Source organism: Hibiscus syriacus, unplaced genomic scaffold, assembly GCF_006381635.1.
Source record: "Hibiscus syriacus cultivar Baekdansim isolate YM2019G1 unplaced genomic scaffold, ASM638163v2 tig00110419_pilon, whole genome shotgun sequence".
NCBI lineage: Eukaryota > Viridiplantae > Streptophyta > Magnoliopsida > Malvales > Malvaceae > Hibiscus > Hibiscus syriacus.
In genome coordinates this window covers 285,282-308,783 of record NW_024062731.1, presented here as the reverse complement: position 1 = coordinate 308,783, position 23,502 = coordinate 285,282, and the positions used below count along the sequence as shown (strand labels likewise).

Genomic DNA, 23,502 nt, shown 5'->3' with positions numbered 1-23,502 from the left:
ATTCCTATTTTCTCATAGTGAAATTCTTCTACCGTTTCCCGTGGTTTTTACCCTATATTATTTAGGGGTTTTCCACGTAAATTTTGTGTCTCTTTTATCTTCATTTTTATTTTCTCAAATTATTAGTTGTGATTTTGCTCTATCCGATAGTCGTCTTCCGTAACATATAAGTGTTATTTCGAAAGAGTTTTTGTTTCAAATGTTTCTTTATTTTATATTCTTAGTTAGTTTTAAAATTTCCGTGTACATTTAAGGATAGGTCAAACTTTGTGTGTAATCCTTGTATTTTACTCAACTCAAAGCATTACCCATGTTATATGAAATACGTATGGAGTTTGAGACTTGAGAGTCATATAATTATTAGAGTTAAGGTTAGGTACTTGGGAGAGAGGTAGTGATTAATAACTGGCACTACAACAAAACAGGTTTTTTGCGGCGTTTTTTTTACCTTTAGCGGCGGTTATAAGCATCGCTAAAAACACATGCGACTTTAAGACAAACGCCGCAAAAAGCGCCGTTAAAAATAGTGCCGCTAAAGTTCGCGGCGTTTTAAAAACAAAAAACGCCGCAATAGGTATTGATATTTAGCGGCGTTTGTGTGACAAACGCCGTAATAGGTGTTGATATTTAGCGACGTTTGTCAGAAAAATGCCGCAATAGGTATTGATATTTAGCGGTGTTTTTTAGATAAACGCCGTAGTAGGTGTTGATGTTTTTCGGCGTTTTCCCACAAACGCCGCAGTAGATTTTGATGTTTTGCGGCGTTTATTCCACAAACGCCGCAGTAGGTTTTGATGTTTTGCGGCATTTTTCTCACAAACGCCGCAATAGGTATTGATTTTTTTGGCGTTTTTGCTAAAAACACCGGTAAAGTTCTGTATATAGCGGTGTTTCTAGGATACAAACGCCGCTAAATGTATGATATATTACGGCATTTTTTGTTACAAACGCTGCTAAATAACATATAATTAACATTCCTAAAAATTATGCTTGATTACCCCAAAACTGTTTTTTCAACCTGTTCCATTATCCAACAAACAAAATAATAATAACATCAAACTCTATATCCATAACAAACAACATAAAATCCAATATAATAAATAAAAGTTTTCATAAAACGTAATATAAGTCCAGTTAAACAAGGTTCAGTAGAATGCTCGTAACATAAATGAGACTACGATGGTGGATTATGAGGTTGCGTTTTCTGAATCATCAGCATCATATCATTGAGTCTTTTTTCAAATTCTTCACATCTCTATTGATATGTTGTTTCTCTTTGTGTTGCCGCTGCTTCTCTCTATGCTGTCGTTACTTCTCTTTGTGCTGCCGTTACTTCTTTATCTGCTTTTGCTGCTGCTCTAGCTGCTTCTGTTGCTGCTCTCTCTGCTTCCCTTGCTTCATTTTCCGCTTTCAAGTTAGCCATTTGTTGATCCATCTAAGCCAACTTTTCTTTTAAACAACAAACTTCTTGGTGGGAAGATCGAGACTGTGATGACATGTACTGTGATGAACTGGATCCAAAATATTTGGTGGGAGTAATGAATGATCCTTGATAGCGTACCCGACCATATCTTTCAGGACCCAAAACGTCATTAATAGCTTGGTTTTCAATGTCATCATCATTAACAATACCTTGACTCGAAGCAGTAACATGATACTCCGCCTTTTTCTCCCTCAATGTTTCCTAATAAAGTGAATAATTAATTAAAATAAAAAATGTCATTCTACAAATATAAATAAATTCAGGTAAATTTAAAACATCTACCCAAAAAACGTACTATACTTTCTGCAGTGTCAGCAGTCATAGGAGTGACATCCTTCTTCGTATGTGTCATGTCGAAGAGTTGGATTCGACCAACTTTAGAACCGAATGTATTTTCCTACAATGTACCATAATATAATTACTATGAGTTAGTATGTACATGGAAAATATCATAAAAACTATTTCAATAATCTATAATACCTCCAAATGAGCTATACAAGCAAAACTCTTCGATCCAGCCATGTGCGTAAACTTTTGTTGTTGCCTGCTAGCAACACCAATATGCTCTCGGTCCTACAATGTCAAAAAACCACTTTTAATGATGATTTACAATTCGTTACAATTATTTCTGAAAAATACATCATACATGTCCTTTTTGTGAACTCCAAAATCTGACTGCATCTTCTCATTGGTACCTGAGCATTCCTGGTGGGACTGTTTGCAACTTCTCTTCAAGGCTGAGATCATTCTTGAAGTATTTCTTCTTTAAGGAGCTCTTGTGATCCCTCCATCTCTTCCCTAACGTTTTCTTCACATAATCATCAGAGACCTCTAAAGAAAATTTCTCCTATACAGTAAATAAGTGTGCACCGTAAGTATAAATTAGTATTGAATTTCTATAGAGTATGTATTATAATGACATTATTACCTTAACAAAATCCAATGCTTGATTTTTGTTACTATTAGGCATTTCGCGCCATGACTCGTAATTGATCGGTAAAAGATTCGTATTACGTCCAACTATGCCTAAGTAACCTGCTAGAAGACGTGATTCTGGGCCAATAGGTTGACCGACTTCGTTTCTTGAAACTTTGACACGATGCCCATGAGGAAGTTGGTATAATTCCTTCAAAGTTGTACGTCCTCAAGTCTTGCGTGTTCCAGCATTTTCAACTATATAAGAAATTATTAAATGTCAGTTTTGAAAATGAACAAAGTAGTAAATAATGTTTCAAAGATTACTTTGAATTTCTACGTCTTCTTCAACAGTTTCCGGAACTTCGGAAGACTCAGGTGCATTCAATTCCTCGTTATTTATTTCTTCATGGTCTTCAGAAGCTCGAACAACACGCAAATCATTTATTTTTCTCTTCGGCATGATATCTATAATAAAAAAACATGAGTAATAAAAAAATGAATTAATTAATGAATATATTAAAAAACAACATGTTAAAGGTTATAACATTATAAATAAATAAATTAAGATATAAAATCATACAAAAGTCTTATATAATGTCAGTTGTCATAAATATCTTCATCAACGTCCTCCCGAACCCATTGAAATTGTGTTGTATTACTGATAGTTTCATCTAAGTTTTGTGGTAGTAGAGGTAAACTTTCTGATCTTGTTTCAATGTCGTCTCTACTTCCATCCCCGATATATATCAAGTCTCTGGGAGTATTTCGAAGCACAACATACCAACCGTCATTCATTGGATCATGACAATAAAATACTTGTTTCACTTGAGAAGAAAATACATATGGTTCATCCATCAAACGTTGACCCGTGTGAATTAATCGAGAGAAATTCACCATTGTAAACCCGAATTTATCTCTTTTTATACATCTGTTTACATCAACCCAGTCACACCGAAACAACACAACCTTTCGTTTTCCATAATAATCTAACTCAATAATGTCTGTAAGATTTCCATAATAATCGACCTCTCCCTCCTGTAGATTATTGTCCCTTACAGTAGCATAACTTGTAGTTGACGAAGTAACTACTACTCCACAATTTTGTGTCCTTCTTAATCTTTCACGAGATTTTGTGTGGAACCTGAACCCATTAATGAGGAATGCATTATATCTTTTAACTATTCTATTCGGACCTTGAGAAAGCCATTTAACTTCTTCACTAACTTCTCTCCCACTCCAAACCTATTACACATGAATGGTGAATTAATTTGTATTGACGTCGATATAAAAAGCAAGACATATATAATTTATAAGTGTTCCGTAAGATTTAGTTGCTTACCGTCTGGCCTAACTATTCATGAAAAGTTTCTGTGAATAACTTATGTAGCTCTCGCTGATTTAATCTTCTGGAGCGTACTCGAGATCTCAATACTTCTTTAAACTCACTATAAAGAATATTATGTCGTTAAAAATTGATAAATATAAAAGATAAAGAGATTTCATTAAGATTGGGTCTAAAAGACTTACGTGCGAAAAGGATCTATTGAATCGTGATGGAAAAGAACATATCGATGTGCTTGTACCCAAGACGTGTCATCTAAGTGTGCAATTTCAACTTTCCCTAATGGTTGACCATAACTTCCAAAGAAATAATGTTGAGGTAAGTCATTAGTACTTAACACATCATTTTCGGTTTGGTCTATTCCATCTTGTTTCAACATCTTCCAAATAGCTAGAGCAAAATGTCATACATTCCTCTGCCAAATACCCTTCAGCAATTGATCCTTCCGGATAACGCTTATTACGACAATAAGACTTCAACTTGCCCAAGAACCTATACACAAAACAACATACTACGTAAATACATTTGAGTAAGAGGTATAATCAGTAGTAATTTGAAACGTGTAATTCAAATAACACCTCTCTATAGGGTACATCCATCGATAGAAAACTGGACCACCAACTCTTGCTTCGTGAGGAAGATGAATTAGCAGATGCACCATAATTGTGAAGAATGAAGGTGGAAATATCTTCTCCAAGTTGCATAAAGTCAAGGCAACTCGATCTTGTAGTTTATCAAGTTCTTCAACCATTAGAACTTTCCCACAGATGGCTTTCATTATATTAGAAAGTTCAATGATACAAGACGTCACCTTACTCAACATGCAACCGCGAATAGCTACTGGCAGTAAATCTTGCATTAATATATGATAATCATGTGACTTTAAACCATAAAGTCTTCGATCTTTAACACTGACACATCGAGAAATGTTTGATGCATACCCATCTGGGACTTTTATATCCTTCAACACCATGCAAAACACTTTTTTTTTCTTCGAAAGAGAAAAAATAGAAGGCGGCAAGAAATTTCTTTCATTTGGACGTAATTGCGGATGAAGATCATGCCGAATTCCCATGTCCACTAAGTCAAGTCGACTCTTAAGATTATCTTTAGATTTTCTGCCATCATTCAGAATGGTCCCGATAATATTCTCATAAACATTATTCTCAATATGCATTACATCAAGATTATGTCTCAAAATCTACTTTTTCCAATAAGGCAACTCGAAAAATATACTCCTTTTTTTCCATAAGTCTACCTCGTTTGGATCATCCTCTTCATCAGACTCATCATCAGTTTGTTCGTCAACTTCAACCTCTTCATTGACTTGCTTTGCCTTTTTCTTTGATTGTGCACTACTTGGTTGATTCATCTTTCCATAAGTAAAATTGATATTTTTCAACATTCTGAATATTTGAGAGCCGGTTGTTTGGTCAGGAGCATGTCGAAACTCTTCATCACCATTAAACATATTCTTTTGACTTCTAAATATATTATTATTAGCTAACCACCGACGATGTCCCATATAAGAGAACTTCTTTCCATTAACCAACCACTTCGAACATGTTTCTACAGTACAACAAGAACAAGTGTAATGACCTTTGGTACTCCAACCCGATAAATTTGCATACGCATGAAAATCATTAATTGTCCATAATAAAGTCGTGCGTAAATTAAAGTTATCCTTCGTTAACACATCATACGTTTCGACCCCTTCCCATAACTATTTCAACTCTGCAATTAGCGGCTGCATGTAAATTTCAATATCATTTCTGGGGCCTTTCTCGCCGGGGATTATCATGGATAAGATGAAAGATTATTGTTTCATGCAAATCCAGGGAGACAAATTATATGGAACAAGTACAACAGGCGAAGTACTATACGAAGTACTCATGATTTTGAATGGATTAAACCCATCAGTTACAAGACCGAGCCTGACATTTCGAGGATCTCTCGTAAAACTTGGATACTTGTTGTCAAATGACTTCCAAGCTAAAGAATCCGCTGGATGCCGTAATAATCCATCATTGGTTCTGCCATCATGATGCCACCTCATAGACTCAGCAGTCTTGGAGGATATAAACAATCCTTGTAGCCTAGGTATGAGAGGAAAATATCGCAGAATCTTAATCGATTCTTTTCTTGATCGTGCTTGAGCTTCATCCTCAGTAACATTTTCTGCCTCCCTAATCATCCATCGAGATTTTCCACATACATGGCAAGAGTCCTGATTTTTTCGATCACCCCAATACAACATACAATCATTCGAACAACTGTGAATTTTGTCATATCCAAGACCCAAATCTTTTATTATTTTCTTCATATCTTTGCATGATTGAGGGATTTTTGCAAAATGAAACACTTCTCCTAGTAACTCCAACAATTGCGTAAAGAAGTTACCAGTCCACCCTCCCAGGCATTTTAAGTGGAAAAGACGAATGCAGAAAGAAAGCTTTGAAAACTTTGATCCCTCATAAAGTTGTTCATTCATTTCATTCAGCAACTTGTAAAACTTTTCCGCTTCTCCATTTGGCTCTTCAGCACTTCCAATTCTTCCCATCTCAATGAAATCATTAACATCATTCTGACAATAATTTTTTGAAACATACGGGTGATGAGTGTGTATATTAAATGTATCTCGTAACATCTCTTCCATGTCATTTTCTCTAAAAGTTGGATGGTGAGAAGGAGCAGGATAAGTCGAATAACTCGTGGAAGCAGATCTATCTGATACAAACTCTCCATGAAAGATCCATTTTCTATACCCCGAACAAATCCAAAAATAACTAGATGCTCGTACACAACTTCACGAATGTGCCAGTTAATGTTAACACAGTTCTTACAAGGGCAAAGAATCATATTCTCTTGGCTTGCATTCAGAAAAGCTAAATTTAGAAATTTTTCGACCCCATTTCGATATTCGACGCTTAGCCTTGAAAAATCCATCCAACTCTTATCCATTTCGTATTTCTAGAGTTTCAAATTCAAATGTTAGATTTAATCCATTGAGATTTTTTAATAATAATATATATATATATATTAAAAAATAATCATCAGTACAGTGATAAAAGACTTAATTTTCAATTTAAACCTAATTTGAAGTTCAAACCTTTGATAACTCCTACATCCTCATAATTTCGAGATGGGTAAACTTGAATAAACACGAAAGGTTTCACAAATGCTTTCATTTTTGGATACTAATCAACCTCACATCATCCACCACTGGTCCACAAAGTCACAGTAAAGAATGACCCAAACCTAAATTCTAAATGTTTGACAATGGTCTACATTTAATCCATTAAATGAGAGGAAATTTTGATTAATTGAATTGCCTTATTTGTCGATGATTGCTAGACTTTTAAATATATTTATGTAACAACTTCTTTTTTAGAAGTCAAATAGGGTTTTAAACAACTGTGCAGTCTCTAATGTGGACTAAAAAAGGTTCAATAGCCAATACAGAAAGAGGAATTTATAGCATGTGCACGCGTATACATATTTTTATTTCTAGCATGTGCTTCACATACAAAGAACAGACACGCATGCAACTGGAAACAACAACAAAGTATTAAAAATCTAAAATACAAGCATACTTTGTTTTCTGCCGCTTGGATTTTTATGTTTTTAGCACGGTGAGCAAACTTAAATGTATTGTGTGTCTCTTATATGTTACTTGATGATGGAGTGACAGTGCAAATGAGCTGAAATTATAGACAGAAAATAGAAATAATAAAATGAGAAGGGATAATCATACGTTGTAGCTAAACATGAACATAGGTGAACGCATATAATTGCAAGAAAAAGCAAGAAAAAGTCGTGAATAAATACTTCATAAATAATTTATGATTGCATCCAAAAATCAGAGAGAGATGTTGAACTTGTACAGTGCAAACCACAATGAAAATCCAGCAGTTTAGTCCAGACTTAGTTAGAAAGAGATGTTGAACTTGTACAGTGCAAACCATGATTTTGCATATCAATCACAATGCCAAAATCGACCAAATACTAGAAGACATTACAAGAATATTATGTTATCAGACAATAAGAAAATTTTTAATTTGAATTTATCTCATCATTAAGAGACACGAAATGAAAGAGCGAATAACGCAAAGAAGGCCTAAAATATTGAATTAATATGTGTAAGGTTGTTAGGACAATATATATGATATGATACAACAAGGGTTTTAAGCATATCTAGTGTTGTTTAGGGAGAAATAGTAGCAAATCAACCAAACTAAGGCTAAAAAGAAAATAAGAAGTTGGAACTCTTGGAAAATGTAGGACTAGACTTCAAAACCTATTAAAACAGAATAAACAAATAAAGTAGAACAATAATGGAGAGTTAAATACCAGAAAGGTTGGAAATAGAATACAACGATGCTCTTGTTATAGAACTACTTGCGAATGCGATGCTCTTGTTGGGAACAGAAAAATGACCTGATACAAATTGTGAAAGAATCCTTTATCATACACATTTAGCACATCGAGTTGGGACCTTGAACTGATTGCATACACACAACGATATATAATAATCGAATACATTAGATTAGCATCAACAATCAAATGGCAATGCAATGGTTCAGTTGTTACTCAACATGGAAATACGATTTTTTTTTTAAATAAGCTAAGGTAAATTGTTCTTACTATATGATGCAGTCGAATCAATGGAAGCAACATGATTAAGAAAAAAATTTTAACATATGTAATGGAAAAAAATAATAAATAAACATATGCGACTAGAAATAATACATGTAACAAGAAAGGCCAGTGAATTGGAGTAACTGGTCGAGCATCATGTATACGCTGGAAACAAATAGTGAATTGACAACTCAAACCCCATTATATGGGATAAGAAAATCTGGTTAACTGAGAGGTAAAATGTACTAATGTGGAAAGGCAAATATACCACAGCCAGATACTCAGGAATAAATCCTGAAAACCCGCTCTCAATATCCCCTCTAGTCCCTCGGAAAACAAAACTAATTATTGCAGAAAAATAGGAATTCCACTAGTCTAAAAGGCAGCAAATACAAACAAATTCTTCTCTTGGAACCTCTAAAATCCTATGATATTACAAAAAGTGAATACTGTTACAAGTCATTACAGTCAAACAAAACACATATAGATAGTAAATCATGCTTAACAAAAATGAAATTTACTCAATTGGAGAACTAACCGATGGAATGAGTGTGGATTATAGCTTCGAGTGCACCGGGGTTGGACCCTTGCTCAATGAAGCCATTGAATCCACAAAACTGGTGAGTAAATCGGTATTAAATGTATGCTAATGGACTAATGGAGGTAATGAAACTACATCACATGAATTGCTTGAGATTAGGTAATGACTGTACATACCTTGTTTCAAAGCTGAGCTTGAGATGGTCGGGAAATTTGTGACTAGAAACTGACGACAACAGCTAGATGCGCCGCGATATTGATGATTGGTGGCGCAATGGTGGTCACCCATGACGTGATGGTGGCGATTGGTGCACCGATTTGTCAAGTATGCACTGCTAATTCGAGGAAGAAGATTTGGGGATAAAACAAATAAGGGATTCGAGTTTCATAATTGGGGATATATGATAAATTAAAGGACATTTGCAATGTTTATATTAAAAACGCCACAAAAGAACTATTCTACTGCGGCGTTTATTACGAAAACACCACTAAGGGACACACTATTGCGGTGTTTATTACAAAAAGCCACTAAATTACAACTCTATTACGACGTTTATGTCAAAAACACCACTAAAGTACAACTTTTTAGCGGCGTTTGGTAACAAACGCCACTAAATTTAGAGTATTTTACGGCGTTTGCTTAAAAACGCCGTTATAAATAATAATATATAACTCTATTACGGCGTTTATGTCAAAAACGCCTTTAAAGTACAACTTTTTAGCGGCGTTTGTTACCAAACGCTACTAAATTAAGAGTATTTTGCGGCGTTTGATTGAAAAATGCCACTAAAGTATTACTATTTAGCGGCGTTTTTGGATACAAACACCGTAAAATGTCATATCTATAGCGGCGTTTCTGGATACAAACACGTTAATTACCTTTTATTTAGATAATATTAGTTGATTTTACATATTTCATTTTTGTTGTACATCAACTAAATTGACTGATATATGTATAAACAATATATGGAGAAACATTAGTTGATTTTACATATTAACAACAACCATACATTTTAATTAAGACATAAGTTATGCATAAAAATACTTAACAACAAAATACATTACAATTTAGAAACATTAAAGTTATGCATAAACAATCTTCACTATATTGTTCAATAGAATTTAGTTGTGCTCATTCGTGGGGAAATGACGTAGGAAAGTTGTTTTCCTTGTTTGACGACGTATTGTTAAGTTTTTCCTCTGTGTAAACTCTATATGGAGAAACTCTTCATCCATTTCACCAAATAAATCTCCTACCTCCGGTTCACCAAGAAGAGTCCTTGCGCTTCAGCGCTTCACTTGAAACAAATAATGACCTTTCACCTAGAGTATGAAACTTGATTGTAGGTGGCTTGTGAACTAAATAAAAATTGAAATAAATTTAAATAGATGATATAAATGTTTACTTGGAGTAACAGTATAGGCAACTTCATCTTCATTGAGGATAGATATTGCTTTTGCAATTGAAGATTCTTTCAATGCCACAGAGTTACCAAATTCAGTTCTAAACATCGTGTATTTATCCACTCCTCTATCATCGTTCTCAATAAGCTTCGAAGATCCTATATGCATACAATATATGAAATTTGACTGAGCGTAGAAAAATAAATTATAGCGGCTGAAAGATTCATAGATTATTACCTTCAAGAAGGAGATCGGCCATGGAAGGGTATGGAGCAATAGGAGTTCCTTTCGGGTCATCATCCAGTTTCGACGGTGAGACCTGACTGATATCCTCCCAACGATAATTTGATCCATTATCAGAGCAAATACGCCACTTAGACATTCCGTCGACGATAATGTCTCTTACTCAAGGCAACACCTTCTCTCTTTTTCTCAAATACGTTAACTTTTTGGGTTTTCCTCATTTTCAGAAGACCAAAAAAATGAAAAAAAGATCCTTAATGATAAGAGGGATCAAACCGTACAGTTGTGTTATAGTTTGTCAGTGAGAGGCCTGATTTAGTCGCCGGGACATACAAACGACGACGTCGGTAGGAATCGTTTGAGAGCTATTGTTGTTCCAGAGAATAAACTTTGAGGGAAGAAGAGTTTAAATGATTTTAGGGTTCGAGTAAGAGAAAAAAAGGATTATATATTTAACATTTTGCGGCATTTATAAAAAAAACGCCACTATTGATTACACTATTATGGCGTTTGTTAAAAAACGCTACTATTGATTAAAACTATTGCGGCGTTTTTCTAAAAACGCCACTAGTGATTAACACTATTGTGGCGTTTGTCTAAAAACACACCACTATTTATTATCACTATTGCGGCGTTTTAAGAATAAATGCCACTATATGTGTAATATATTGCGTCGTTTGTGGTATAAACGCCGCTAATTTACCGATCTATTGCGGCATTTTGGCTAAAACGCCACTATATGTTAATATATTGCAGCGTTTGCGGTATAAACGCCGCTAATTTACCACTCTATTACGACGTTTTGTAAAAAACGCCGCAATAAACCACCCTATTGCGGCGTTTTTTGTAAAAACGCCGCTATATGTCAACTCTATTACAACGTTTTTACGACAAACGTCGCTAAAGTATCAATTTGTGGTGCTATGATTGTAAACGCTGTTATATGTTTAATTTTTGTGGCGTTTTCTCTCCAAACGCCGCTACATATCAGTTTTGCTTGATTTTTTTTCAATTCAAATATTTTTTCGAGTATTCAACCTCACCAATTCATTAAGTTACGCACTAAAAATGAAACCCTATTAAACATGATGGAAGTGCTTGCAAAAACCTGTACGTAATATGGGTATTATGTTTGGGTTTTCATTTTACTCGTATGGATTGATATACTGAACCATGAATTTCTTCCTTAATTTACTTATTTAATTTCACATTGAAATTTCCGAGGAAATAGAACACCCAGTTCTTATCCAAGTGAATTTTGAATACTTCAACTTCTAGAGATTGCCTTGATGCAATCTAAATTGCCCTACACGTATTAAGATAATATTTTCCTGCCAAATATAATTCATGAGTGCATTAGGGTTAAAAAAATTTGTTACAGCAATAGGGTTAGTTTTCTTAATAAATGACTAATTTAAAATAAAACTATGAATTGAAAATGTCTGACAGCTGTCATTTCAACTTTTCTTGATTTAAAATTTGTCATATATGCTGAAGATAAATTAGGGTAAGTATCTGAGTGAGGTCTTAAGTGGGGATGAACACGTGCTCTTAAACTTGACTTCCATTTGTCTTCAACCATTTTTTTTTTGGTTCAACTGATCTCAAACAATGAAACATTAAATCTCAGTTCCGAGGAAGACAAAAGGCAAAGCGAAATCCAAATGTTTTGAAAATGATTTCGGAGGCGAGTACTTCATGTTTCCCCGATGTGTCGCAGGGCTTGCCGATTGATCAAGACAATATTAATTAATGTCTCATATTCTGGTTCGGGCTTAGATCAGGCTCATTCAAGCTCTCTCCTATGTAATCTCTCTATCTTGAAAGATAAAGTTCTTCAGGCTGAATCACTTGTTAGCATCTTAATCACCTCGGATCGAGTTCACCCTGAGTCAACCAGGTCTTTTGCCATAGCAAGCATGGGTTCTCTGGTTCAAGACATCATCGATCCGCATCTTCCATGAAGGCAGTTTGCCAATAAATGTCTCTTGGAACCATTTCAGGTAACAACAGTCGTAGTAATGATAATGACATATCAAAACAACTAAAATTTAGTGATATTTGCGAGCTTTATCCTAGTAATGATCAAATATCTAGCTGGCATGATCGCAATAACAACGATGACAACCGAACTTTGCACGAATCGGCTGAAATGATTCGAAGAAGAAAAATCAGCGAAGGGCCGTTAGGGAATATTTCGGATTCGAATTATGATATTGTCGAATTGGATGTGGAGGATCCGTTAGCTAAGTACGCACATTACTGCCATGTTTGTGTTAAAGGGTTCAAACGAGATGCGAATCTGAGAATGCACATGAGAGCTCATGGTGATGAGTACAAGACCAACGCTGCTTTGGTTAACCCCATGAGGGGAAGTAATAACGACGGAAGGGGAAACTGTTCGACGAAATTGCCGAAGTAATATTCGTGTCCTCACGAAGGTTGCAGGTGGAACCAGAAACATGCAAAGTTTCAACCTTTGAAATCCATGATCCGCGTGAAGAGACAGTACAGGAGAAGCCATTGTCCTAAGATGTACGTTTGCAAGTGGTGCAAGCAGAAGCAGTTCTCGGTGCTGTCGGACTCGGATCTGCGTACTCATGAAAAGCACTGCAGTGATCTCAGGTGGCGATGTTCTTGCGGAAACACGTTTTCGAGGAAAGATAAGCTGATGGGTCATGTTGGCTTGTTCTTTGGGCACAGTCCAGTTGGTGTTAATGTTTTGCCAACGCAAGGGAAGTTCCTGAACTAAGACTCCTCTTCAACAAGCATAATACAGGCAACATGGACTCCTTGCTTTTCATGAGTTAACTTTATATGCGAAAAGAATTTTTCGTTAAGAAAATATTTTTAACGTTATACTTTTAGATTCATAAGTTGTAATGACTGTTAAATTCGATTGTTATCTCACACGTATCGTGTCTATATATACTTTTAAAATGTTTACTTTTAGAAAAAAGTTAAAAGTATTATTTTTTAAAATATTATTTTTTTTCTAAAATTACAAAAAAATGTAACCTTAAAATCTCTCAATCGCATTATCGATTGTCATCAACCATCATCGACCGTCTTTGTCATCGTTGAGTGATCACTAACCGATCGTTGAACTTTCACTGCCGATCATCACTCTTGTTGTCATCCCAATCCCCTTAAATTCATAAATCCAAACTTAAATCCCTATACCTAATACCCAGCCATAACTCTATCTCAATTTTATCATTCACTCTAAGTTAACTTTAGGGATTCTTATAATTCGCTCTAAGTTAACTTTACGGATTTATGGGGTGATAAAGGGGTTCTAAATACAACTGGGAGGGGGAATTTTCTACAAAGGCGAGGGAAATTATTTTTGCGCAGGTGAGAGCGAGGGAATTTTCCCCTTAAAAACTAGTTTTTAAATAATATTTGAATTTTTTAAAATATATGTAAACATGATGGTGTCAAATAACAACTAAATTTATTAGTCATGACAGAAAGTTCTTCTGCTAGCTGGTGTTTTAAACGTCTATTGAAACTTATAACATAAGCTCTTCATTTTCTTAATGCTACTCCTAAGGCCACCATAACCATTTGGGAGGAGATAAGAGTTAAGCATTCCAAAGTCCCATGACACAAGCTCATTTGGTTTCCCATGCACATTCCGAAATTCAGCATCATCTCATGGATGGCTATCATCGACAGACTTCCTACTAGAGAGAGACTATCTAGAATGGGAATTACAACTAACGTTTCTTGCCCTCTTTGCAATGATCCTTTGGAATCGAGAAACCACCTTTTTACAGACTGCAAAAATGCAACCAGCTTGTGGAAGCATATTCTAAACCTCAACCACCTACTCAAACCGCATATGTCATGGGAAAATCTGATCAATTGGGCAACTTCTACATGGAAAGGCAAATCTCTCCTAACATCTATATTGAAGATTGCTTGGTGTTCCTTCGTTTACACCGTTTGGGAGGAAAGAAACATGAGGATATTTCAAGGAAGAACTCGTATGGTTGATCAAATGTTAAATTCCATTAAGGGTATTGTTAGTGCTCAGCTTAGCAATAGGGACTTAAATAGAATTGATAATATCAACTCTCTTCTTTGTAATAATTGGGGTATAGGCTAACTAATTTTTTTGTTGTACATAGCTTATTGATCATTGATTGGGTGTTGTTTGAACGTTTTATTGGATAATAAAATTTAACTTATCCAAAAAAAAACTAAATTTATTAGTCGTTGCATTCTAAAAACCTAAAAATGTAACATTGAAAATTATTTGGGTACCCAAAATTAACTTAAGGTATAATTTGGATATTTATTTTTACATTAAGCTAAAATATAAACATAACAGATGTCACTTAACGATTTTTTAATGTATGTTGTTGTATAGAAACCAAAAAGTGTAATGAAAAAAAATTAAGACTTAAAAGGTATTTAGAAAACCTTAGACAAATAGTTTTAGTGGAAAAAAATTAAACACTTAGTTTAAGGTATTGTTAGGACACTTAATTTTACATTAAGTCCAAATAATTAATATTAATATCCACGTCGAACGTGAATAAAAATTAACCCCGCTCACATTTTGATAGCCCGCGAAACACAAGGATTCGGGTGTGGGGGGGGGGGGGGAATCAGAAAAATCCCCGCTTTAAATTAATCCTCAAAACATAAAAAGACGAGCAAGGAGCGATCCACTCAAATCCAACGGCCCATACGTCCCACGTCACCAATCCTTTCATACCAAAACCAACCTATCATATTACACCCCACTTCGTTATATATATCTTTTCACCTTCAGTTCGCCTTCATCACAAATTCAGTTTTCACAACTTTGTCTAATCTTCCCCCCCCCCTCGGAAATCAAAATCTCCAATGGCACCGAAAGCCGAGAAGAAACCAGCCGAGAAAAAGCCAGCCGAGAAGGCCCCAGCTGAGAAGAAGCCAAAAGCCGAGAAGAAGCTGCCCAAAGAATCCGGCGACAAGAAGAAGAAGAAAGCCAAGAAGAGCGTCGAAACCTACAAGATCTACATCTTCAAGGTCCTAAAGCAGGTCCACCCCGATATCGGTATTTCCAGTAAGGCAATGGGTATCATGAACAGCTTCATCAACGACATTTTTGAGAAGCTCGCTCAAGAATCTTCGAGGCTCGCTCGTTACAACAAGAAGCCCACCATCACTTCCCGTGAGATTCAGACAGCCGTCAGGTTGGTTTTGCCCGGGGAGTTGGCCAAGCACGCTGTGTCCGAAGGCACCAAGGCTGTCACCAAGTTCACCAGTTCTTAGTTTTCAATCGTCTCAAATGGAAAAAGCAGGGTTTTTTGATGTAAAAATCAGTAGCTTTTAGGGATGTTTTCTTTGCATTTACTGTTATGTGATCACGTCATTATTCTATTGATATAATAATGAGTAATGATTGATTAAAAATAAAAAATTATAGCGATTAATTTATTAATTTTGAAAATTTAGTAATTTTTTTTATTTAAATATGAACAATCATTTGTGTAGTTTATCCTAACGGTTATTTATCTTTGATATATGATAATTCCCAAAACACTTTGTTGTATTATTCTTAAAAATTGTAAAAGTGTTTTTAAAATTATAAAATATAAGTTTAAAAATTAAATAAAAATCATTACAGAAATTATAAAAAGTACCTAAAGATACTTAGAAAATAATATAGTTGAAATGTGAGTTATTTTGTATAATTATAATTTTTGGTTTTATGAGTGTTTAAAAATAATTTTAAATATACATTATAAAAAATAATCAGAATTCATTGTGTGATATGAATTGTTGTGTTATGACATCATTAATAGATTTGGGAAAGAATTGTTGTCTTGCAATGTCATAAATTTTCTTATAAAAGAGTTCTTGAGGATAGTATTTGTACAATTTTTAATATTTTTTTTAATTTTATAATATTAATTATAATTTTTAAAAGTATATTAATATTTTTTAAAACTAGTCTATGTAGAAATTCTACAAAATTTAGTAATATTTTAAAATTTTATTTAAGTTTTTTTTATAATTTTGAAGTATTTTTAAATTTTATTAATGTTCACCATTTTTTGAGTTTTTTCTAAAAATAATATTTATTTTTTAAAACTATAATGATAATTAATATATCATGTGTCATCATTCTATTACAACGCAATATAAAATATTTAAAAAATATTAGGGTAAATTATGTGTTTAATACTTAAACTATCAAATTTAGTTTGTTTTAGTATTTAAATTTTAGCTTTTGTTTCATTTTTAGTATCCAGTTTAAAATTTAACATTATGTTTTAATTTTTTTTTAAAGTTTAATTATTAAAACGAACAAAAATTGATAGTTTATGTACTAAACGCGTTAAATTTTTAACGATTGTACTAAAATAAAATAAAAACTAAATTTTAAATATGATTTTAAAAAATTAAAAATTTAAGTACTAAAACGAACCGAAATTAATAGTTTAAGTAATAAATACGTAGTTTACCTAAAATATTAAACTTTAATATTGATTAAACGATTATATATATTTTTTGGAATTTTAAAAAGTTAATTAAATAAAAAAGTGATAATTTTTTTGAAGTTTTAGATCTTTTTTCAAACCTTGAGCTTTATTTTTTTTAGCGCACAGGACAAATACAACTGTGGCTAAATTTTATATTTTTATTTATTTAATAAATTTTAAATCTAATATTAATCTTATTTAAAGAAAAAAAAAAGAATTTAGATAAAAATAAAAAATCATATTCGTGGTTTTAAAATTTACAATTTTAAAAATATAAAAAATAATTTAATTAACCGATTTTATCGCTATAAGAGTAGTTTTTAAGCAATATTAATCACTGCCACACACATTTTGACAAGTTAACACTTTACCCACAGCGCCAAACATAAGAATCCGGCGCAAATTTTTTAAAAACTAAAACTTAAATCCCCGCTTTTTATGTTAATCCTTAGCATGAACAAGAACCGATCCGCTCCGTCCAATCCTTCCAATTGAAATCAAACGGCCCATACATTCCACGTCACTTATCCTCCCATACCAAAACCAACCAATCAAATTACACACCTCTCCCCTATATATGCATTCACCTTCCTCTCCAACCTTCACAAATTCACAACATTTTCTATTTTCTGCTTCGAAATCAAATTTTCCAATGGCACCAAAAGCCGAGAAGAAGCCTGCCGGGAAAAAGCCAGCCGAGAAGGCCCCAGCTGAGAAGAAGCCAAAAGCCGAGAAGAAGCTGCCCAAAGAATCCGGCGATAAGAAGAAGAAGAAAGCCAAAAAGAGCGTCGAAACGTACAAGATCTACATCTTCAAGGTCCTAAAGCAGGTCCACCCCGATATCGGTATTTCCAGTAAGGCGATGGGTATTATGAACAGCTTCATCAATGACATTTTCGAAAAGCTGGCTCAGGAATCTTCGAGGCTCGCTCGTTATAACAAGAAGCCCACCATTACTTCGCGTGAGATTCAGACCGCCGTCAGATTGGTTCTGCCCGGGGAGTTGGCCAAACACGCTGTGTCCGAAGGGACTAAGGCTGTTACTAAGTTCACAAGTTCTTAGTTTCCAATTATCTCAAATGAAAACATGGGTGTTTGTTGTAAGAATCAGTAGATTTTAAGGATATTTTCTTATGGGTCTTTTTGTAGTTCGCTGAACTTAAATGGAAAATTAATTATCTTGTGAATTGGTTAGTTTTCTGTACTTATTTTTGCTTTTGAGTTTTTAAAGTTCTAATCTTTCTAATATGTAGAAATATACAACACTGGATATTTCGCAAATGTTTTGTTCGCTGCAAAATACAGTTCAAACTTGCTTTAATCGATTTCAGCATGTACATAGCCAACAAAAACGAAGTTCTTTTCGACCTGGTGTAGTACAAATGCCAAACCAGCAGAAACCACAGCAAGCACTGCCAAGACAACCCGGAGCTGGAAATCTGATGGGATGCCAGCGGATGCACAGAATGCAAAGCTTGCACCGATTAAGATCTTTTCCCATGTTTGGAATGACGTGTAAGCTTGTTTGCATGATGAACACTTGAGCGTGTGTTGCTCAAATCTATCCAGCATCTGCAAATGATTATGAAAAATGTTTTATGAGTACGCTCTTGTGTTTGTATATCAGTGAATTTATGAGTTTTGCAACACCTGGCGTTTTGATAATACTGTCGACGGGAGAGGTTGTTGGATGGTGGTGTCGAGTCATTCCGGTTGACTGTTGCCATGATGCCTTAACCATTTCCAAAATTCCAATACGAATCGATCGGCTTGTGTGGGTGTAAATGTGAGCTTTGTGTACTCCTGATTGATGTCCTTGGAACTCCATTGATTTTGAAAGAAATATCTTTTCTTGGCCTTGAAGTACAATAACATCTCCATCATAAACTTTGTTTGATGTCCAGTTGTCGAACCATCTAGGAACAACCTGGCACAAGAAGCCCCGTTCGAACCAATTGATGCAGAAATGAAGCATTGGAAAACTCTAATTAAGAACCTACATGCCGGCTAAAGCAAGCCGACAGATGAGACAAGCCTTTGGTTCCATGTTTCAATTTAGTATCCCTGTATAACTGGAACATCGAACACAAACTGAGAAACACATGTACAAGAAGCAAGATGAAATAGTGCTCACCTGCCACCAGGCAGGCCCAGGCACGGAAAACTGGAAGAAGCTTCGGGCACTGCAAACGATCGATCGAGTCTTCCCTGGAGCCATGGGTACATTGAATGAATATATCCATATCTTCCATTTCTGCTCACCAACTATTGGAAGTTTTGTGTCTGTCTCTATTCTGCAGGGTAAGATCATAAAAGTACAATAAATTTGAAAGAACTGCAAAACTTTTAGAACATTACTATGAGACACTATAAGGCATTGGCTCACATAAAATGCATGCTATGACAAATCAACCTTACAATATAGCAAAAAAACATTCATTATGTGCATGAAAGATGTGAAACGGATGAGAAAAGAACAATATATCTAAACAGTTCAAAATCGAAAGGCAAGTTTTTTTGTCTATAATCTTTGATAAATTAAGCTTTACTTAAGTTTCAGTGGGTCCATGGTTTTTGCTATAAGTTATACACCGATATCCACCTATGAAATTTCATGTAACTTTTCCGTAAAATATAAGCGAAATTATTCTAAAGAAGCATTAAAAATTTCTAACTTTAAATAAGGGTAATGAACTTATTCATATAAAAGCACGGTGCAACAAACTTAGAACTGATCTTTCGGTTACCCTCATTTGATCCACCAAATCCCCAAGGGCCACTAGACTCCACCTTAAACGGCAAAGGCGTCGCTCTGTCTCTTCTCCCAGTAACCTGTGCTGAATGGAGAACAAAAGTTGTCCGGGAATAAAACATTACAACCCCTAAACAGCAAGTGGATTTTAAAATAACGCATTGATTTGCCAAACAATTAAAGATAAATGAAAATGCCTAATAGTACCAAAAGAACCATGTTTAAAACATGAACTGATGAACCATAAACAACACTTGTTTCACTAGGAAATAATGTATCTTTCAACCATACCATAATGGAGCTTCTATTAAAATCCTATGAAGTTCAGTAAAAGCATCTTGTGATGAGCAAAATCAATGTGGGAAGGATCAGAAACGTTCTCCATGAGGGTATCGTAGCCATAGAACAGATCGCGTTGAATGTTCACAGTTGTGAATTCGGGTTTGTTAAAGTCATCAGGCAACCTAAAAAAACACACAACAATAATGTTTCAAGAAATTCACCTAGACAATCTGGTATGGTAACAGATAACAAAACTAGACGCAAATGACTGACATGGGGGGCTTGGTAGCACTAGCTCTTTCCTGCCCATTCTCATCAGGCTAAACAAAAAGCAAGTCTAGAGACACCATTGTAGGAAACCTAATGGCACACGCTCTCGGAGATTGATTCGCACGAGCTTCGGGACCTTGAGACGCATCCTGAGGAATCCTAGTGGTCTTCGAACTTTCTAAAAAAAAAACCAATGTGACCGTCATCCAATTTTTTGGATCAATATGGCTCCAACTCGAAAAAAAGAACCTAATGTGACCCTTTGACCAATTTCCGTTAGTTCATGCTATTATAAATTGGTAAATTACACCATTCATCACTCAACTATTTCTTCTCTTCTATTTTAGTCACTAAACTCTAAAAGTTTTCAATTTCGAAAACTCTATAGTTAACCCAACCCGAGTCATATCCTATCTCCCCTCGGTCGTGCCCTTCTTCTCCCTACAATCTCCACCATTTTCTTCTCCTCTCCAATCACTTCAATCGTTTTGTTTTTTTGTGACTAATTACAACATTAACGCAGCGATTGCGATCCGATACGGGAAATATTGCAGAGTAGGGTTGTCAGGTTGTGCCGAAGAAAAATCGTGCGACGATCTGGACGCTTGTTGCAAGATCCACGACGAATGTATCGAGAAAAAAAGTTGAACCATTCTCTTATTCAATATTTTATTTATATTCTACATTCACTAATTTTCTCGATTATGAATTTCTTCTTCTTCTTAAAGGTATGATTGACATAAAATGCCATGAAGATTTCAAGATTTGTATGAAGAAAGTACAAGAATCTGTGGAAGTTGAATTTTCTCATAAATGTCCAATTGAGATTGCGCTAGATACTATGACGAAAGGTATGTATATGACTATCTTACTGAGCCAATTAGGCAATATCAAGTATGATGAATTCTTATCTCTAAATTTCATATTTCATTGATCAGGATATCACGATGGGATATGGGAGATTGTAGAAAAAAGAAGAATGGCGCTCGTCGGGGGCTTGAAGTTTCTAGAGTTTCCGAAATTAAAAATTTTCAGAGTTTAGTGACCAAAATAGAAGAAAATAAAATAGTTAAATGATGAATAATGTAATTTATCCAATTTATAATAGCTGGAATTAACAGAACGTTAGTCAATGACGAAAAACGTTGGTCAAAAGACCACACTGAACATTTTTTTCCAAGTTAGAGAGTTACATTGATCCAAAAAATAAGATGAGGGCCACATTGAATTTTTGTGTGTGCAAAGTTCAGGTACCTCGGGTGCCTTTTTGCCTTTAAAATATAAATGTAATTACTTTTTAACCCTGTTGATCTCTTTAAAGATTTTAAATTCAAACAATAGTATTTACAGAGTAGATTGTCAATAAATTAAAAAAAAATCTGACTACATATTACTTTATAATCATTAAAATATTTTACATTATAAGAGTAATTTTATTAGGATAAAAAAAATCCTATGATAATCTTTAAAATATTTTGTACTCATTAGTGTTCGAATATATGAAACAAAAACACGTATTATATGAATGTAGTTTAATGTCAGTCAAAATTGCGATATGACGTATTATAATTTTTCGAATTAAAGATGTTTATGAAAGAAACGAACTTTACGACAATTCTAAAAATATTTACACATATTAATATTCGAATCTATGAAACATGAACACGTGTTGTATGAATATAGTTCAATGTCAGTCATAACTACAACATGACGTAATCAATTTTTTCTAACATCATCTATATTGCAAAAGGTAAATTCGAAATCGCATTTTTTTCCCCGTCAATCGGGAGCTTGTGCGGCGCTTAAAAACGATTAAAAAACAATGTGATCGGTTAAAATTTAGATCAATTATGTTATATCATTTAATTAGAAATATTATTAAGTATAGTAAAATATTAGGTAGCGTTTATCTAATAAAATAGACATTTAACCGAAAATATTATTAAGTACAATAACATATTAGGTAACGCTTATATAATGTAATAGGTAGCACTTATATTGACTTATTTTCTAAGAAAACAGTATATTTATACCAATAACATTACAAATTTACCTATTACATTATAATTATCGGTTTCGATGTTTTTTTGATTGATACAATTTTAAATGTATCGACACTTTATGTATACACCTCGTTGGGCATTCATTCTGGAAAAAAGTATCGACACAAACTTAAAAAGTATTAATACATTATTTAAACATATTTTCTCATAAAACCAGTATATTTCTATCGGGTACATTGTAAATTTACATATCACATTGTAATTATCGGTTTCGATGTTTATGAGATCGATACTTTTAATAAATGTATCGACACTTTATGCGTGCACCCCGTTTGGCATTCATTATGGACAAAAAGTATCGACACAAATTTAAATAGTATCGATACTTTATGCTAACCTATTTTCTTATAAAACCAATATATTTATATTTGTTACATTGTAAATTTATCTATTATATTATAATTATCGGTTTCGATGTAATTGAGATTGATACTTTTAATAAATGTATCGACACTTTATATTCTAGACAATAAGTATTGACATAAATTCAAAAAGTGTCGATATATTATGTTGACATGTTTTCTAATTAACCGGTATATTTATACCGGTTACATTGTTAATTTACCTATTACATTATAATTATTGGTTTCGATGTTTTTGGGGTCGATACTTTTAGAAAATGTATCGACACCTATTTAGCTAGTTATTGTACATACCTAAATATGTCATGCGAATTTAATGTTGTACCCACCCTTCAACTACCACTACCAATACCAAATCCTATTGAAAGCACGACTAAAACATGTTCAATGAACCTTACTTACATCTCCATCAACTCCGTGACCACTGGCAAGGCACAACAAAATTTTTGCCATGGATTATACTGATGCAGACAATGTTAAGCTAACCGAGGAATGCCATGAAGTACATAATGCTGATGAATCTGACAGATTGGTTGGCCAGTTTTTCTCTTCACGTGATCAAACTTGGTATTTTTACAAGGGATTCACACAGGAACATGGGTTTAGTGCACGTACGGGAACAACACGGCTTGACGTGGAAGGGAATGTGAAGACATAAGAATTTTGTTGTTCCAAAGAAGGGTTTCGAGTATCAAAAGTCAATATTGTTGATCGTCAACG

At 34.2% G+C, this 23,502-nt stretch overlaps 1 protein-coding gene and 2 pseudogenes across 2 annotated transcripts; 2 read left to right on the top strand and 1 right to left on the bottom strand.

The window, feature by feature from the left end:
• The first annotated feature begins 1,339 nt into the window (after positions 1–1,339).
• Positions 1,340–18,247, top strand: LOC120124566 (probable histone H2B.3). 2 transcript variants are annotated; one of them, XM_039143210.1, is made up of 3 exons: positions 1,340–1,348; positions 15,413–15,831; positions 17,719–18,247. In XM_039143210.1, exons 2-3 carry the CDS (start codon positions 15,429–15,431, stop codon positions 18,114–18,116), a joined length of 801 nt encoding a protein of 266 aa, XP_038999141.1. In that variant the 5' UTR covers positions 1,340–1,348; positions 15,413–15,428; the 3' UTR covers positions 18,117–18,247. The 2 variants fall into 2 exon arrangements, with proteins under 2 accessions (XP_038999141.1, XP_038999140.1); XM_039143209.1 differs by having other exon boundaries at positions 15,413–15,832; positions 18,110–18,247.
• On the top strand, positions 12,550–13,320 carry LOC120124538 (annotated as a pseudogene).
• Positions 18,248–18,324: 77 nt separating the features above from the next.
• On the bottom strand, positions 18,325–20,516 carry LOC120124523 (annotated as a pseudogene).
• Between the last annotated feature and the right edge of the window lie 2,986 nt (positions 20,517–23,502).

What these genes read in the sequence shown, in the direction of transcription:
- LOC120124566 (XM_039143210.1), top strand. Translation starts at nt 15,429, where the DNA reads ATGGCACCGAAAGCCGAGAAGAAACCAGCCGAGAAAAAGCCAGCCGAG. An exon ending in GGCTGTCACCAAGTTCACCA is followed by an intron (nt 15,832 to 17,718) that starts GTTCTTAGTTTT and finishes TGGCACCAAAAG; the next exon opens with CCGAGAAGAAGCCTGCCGGG.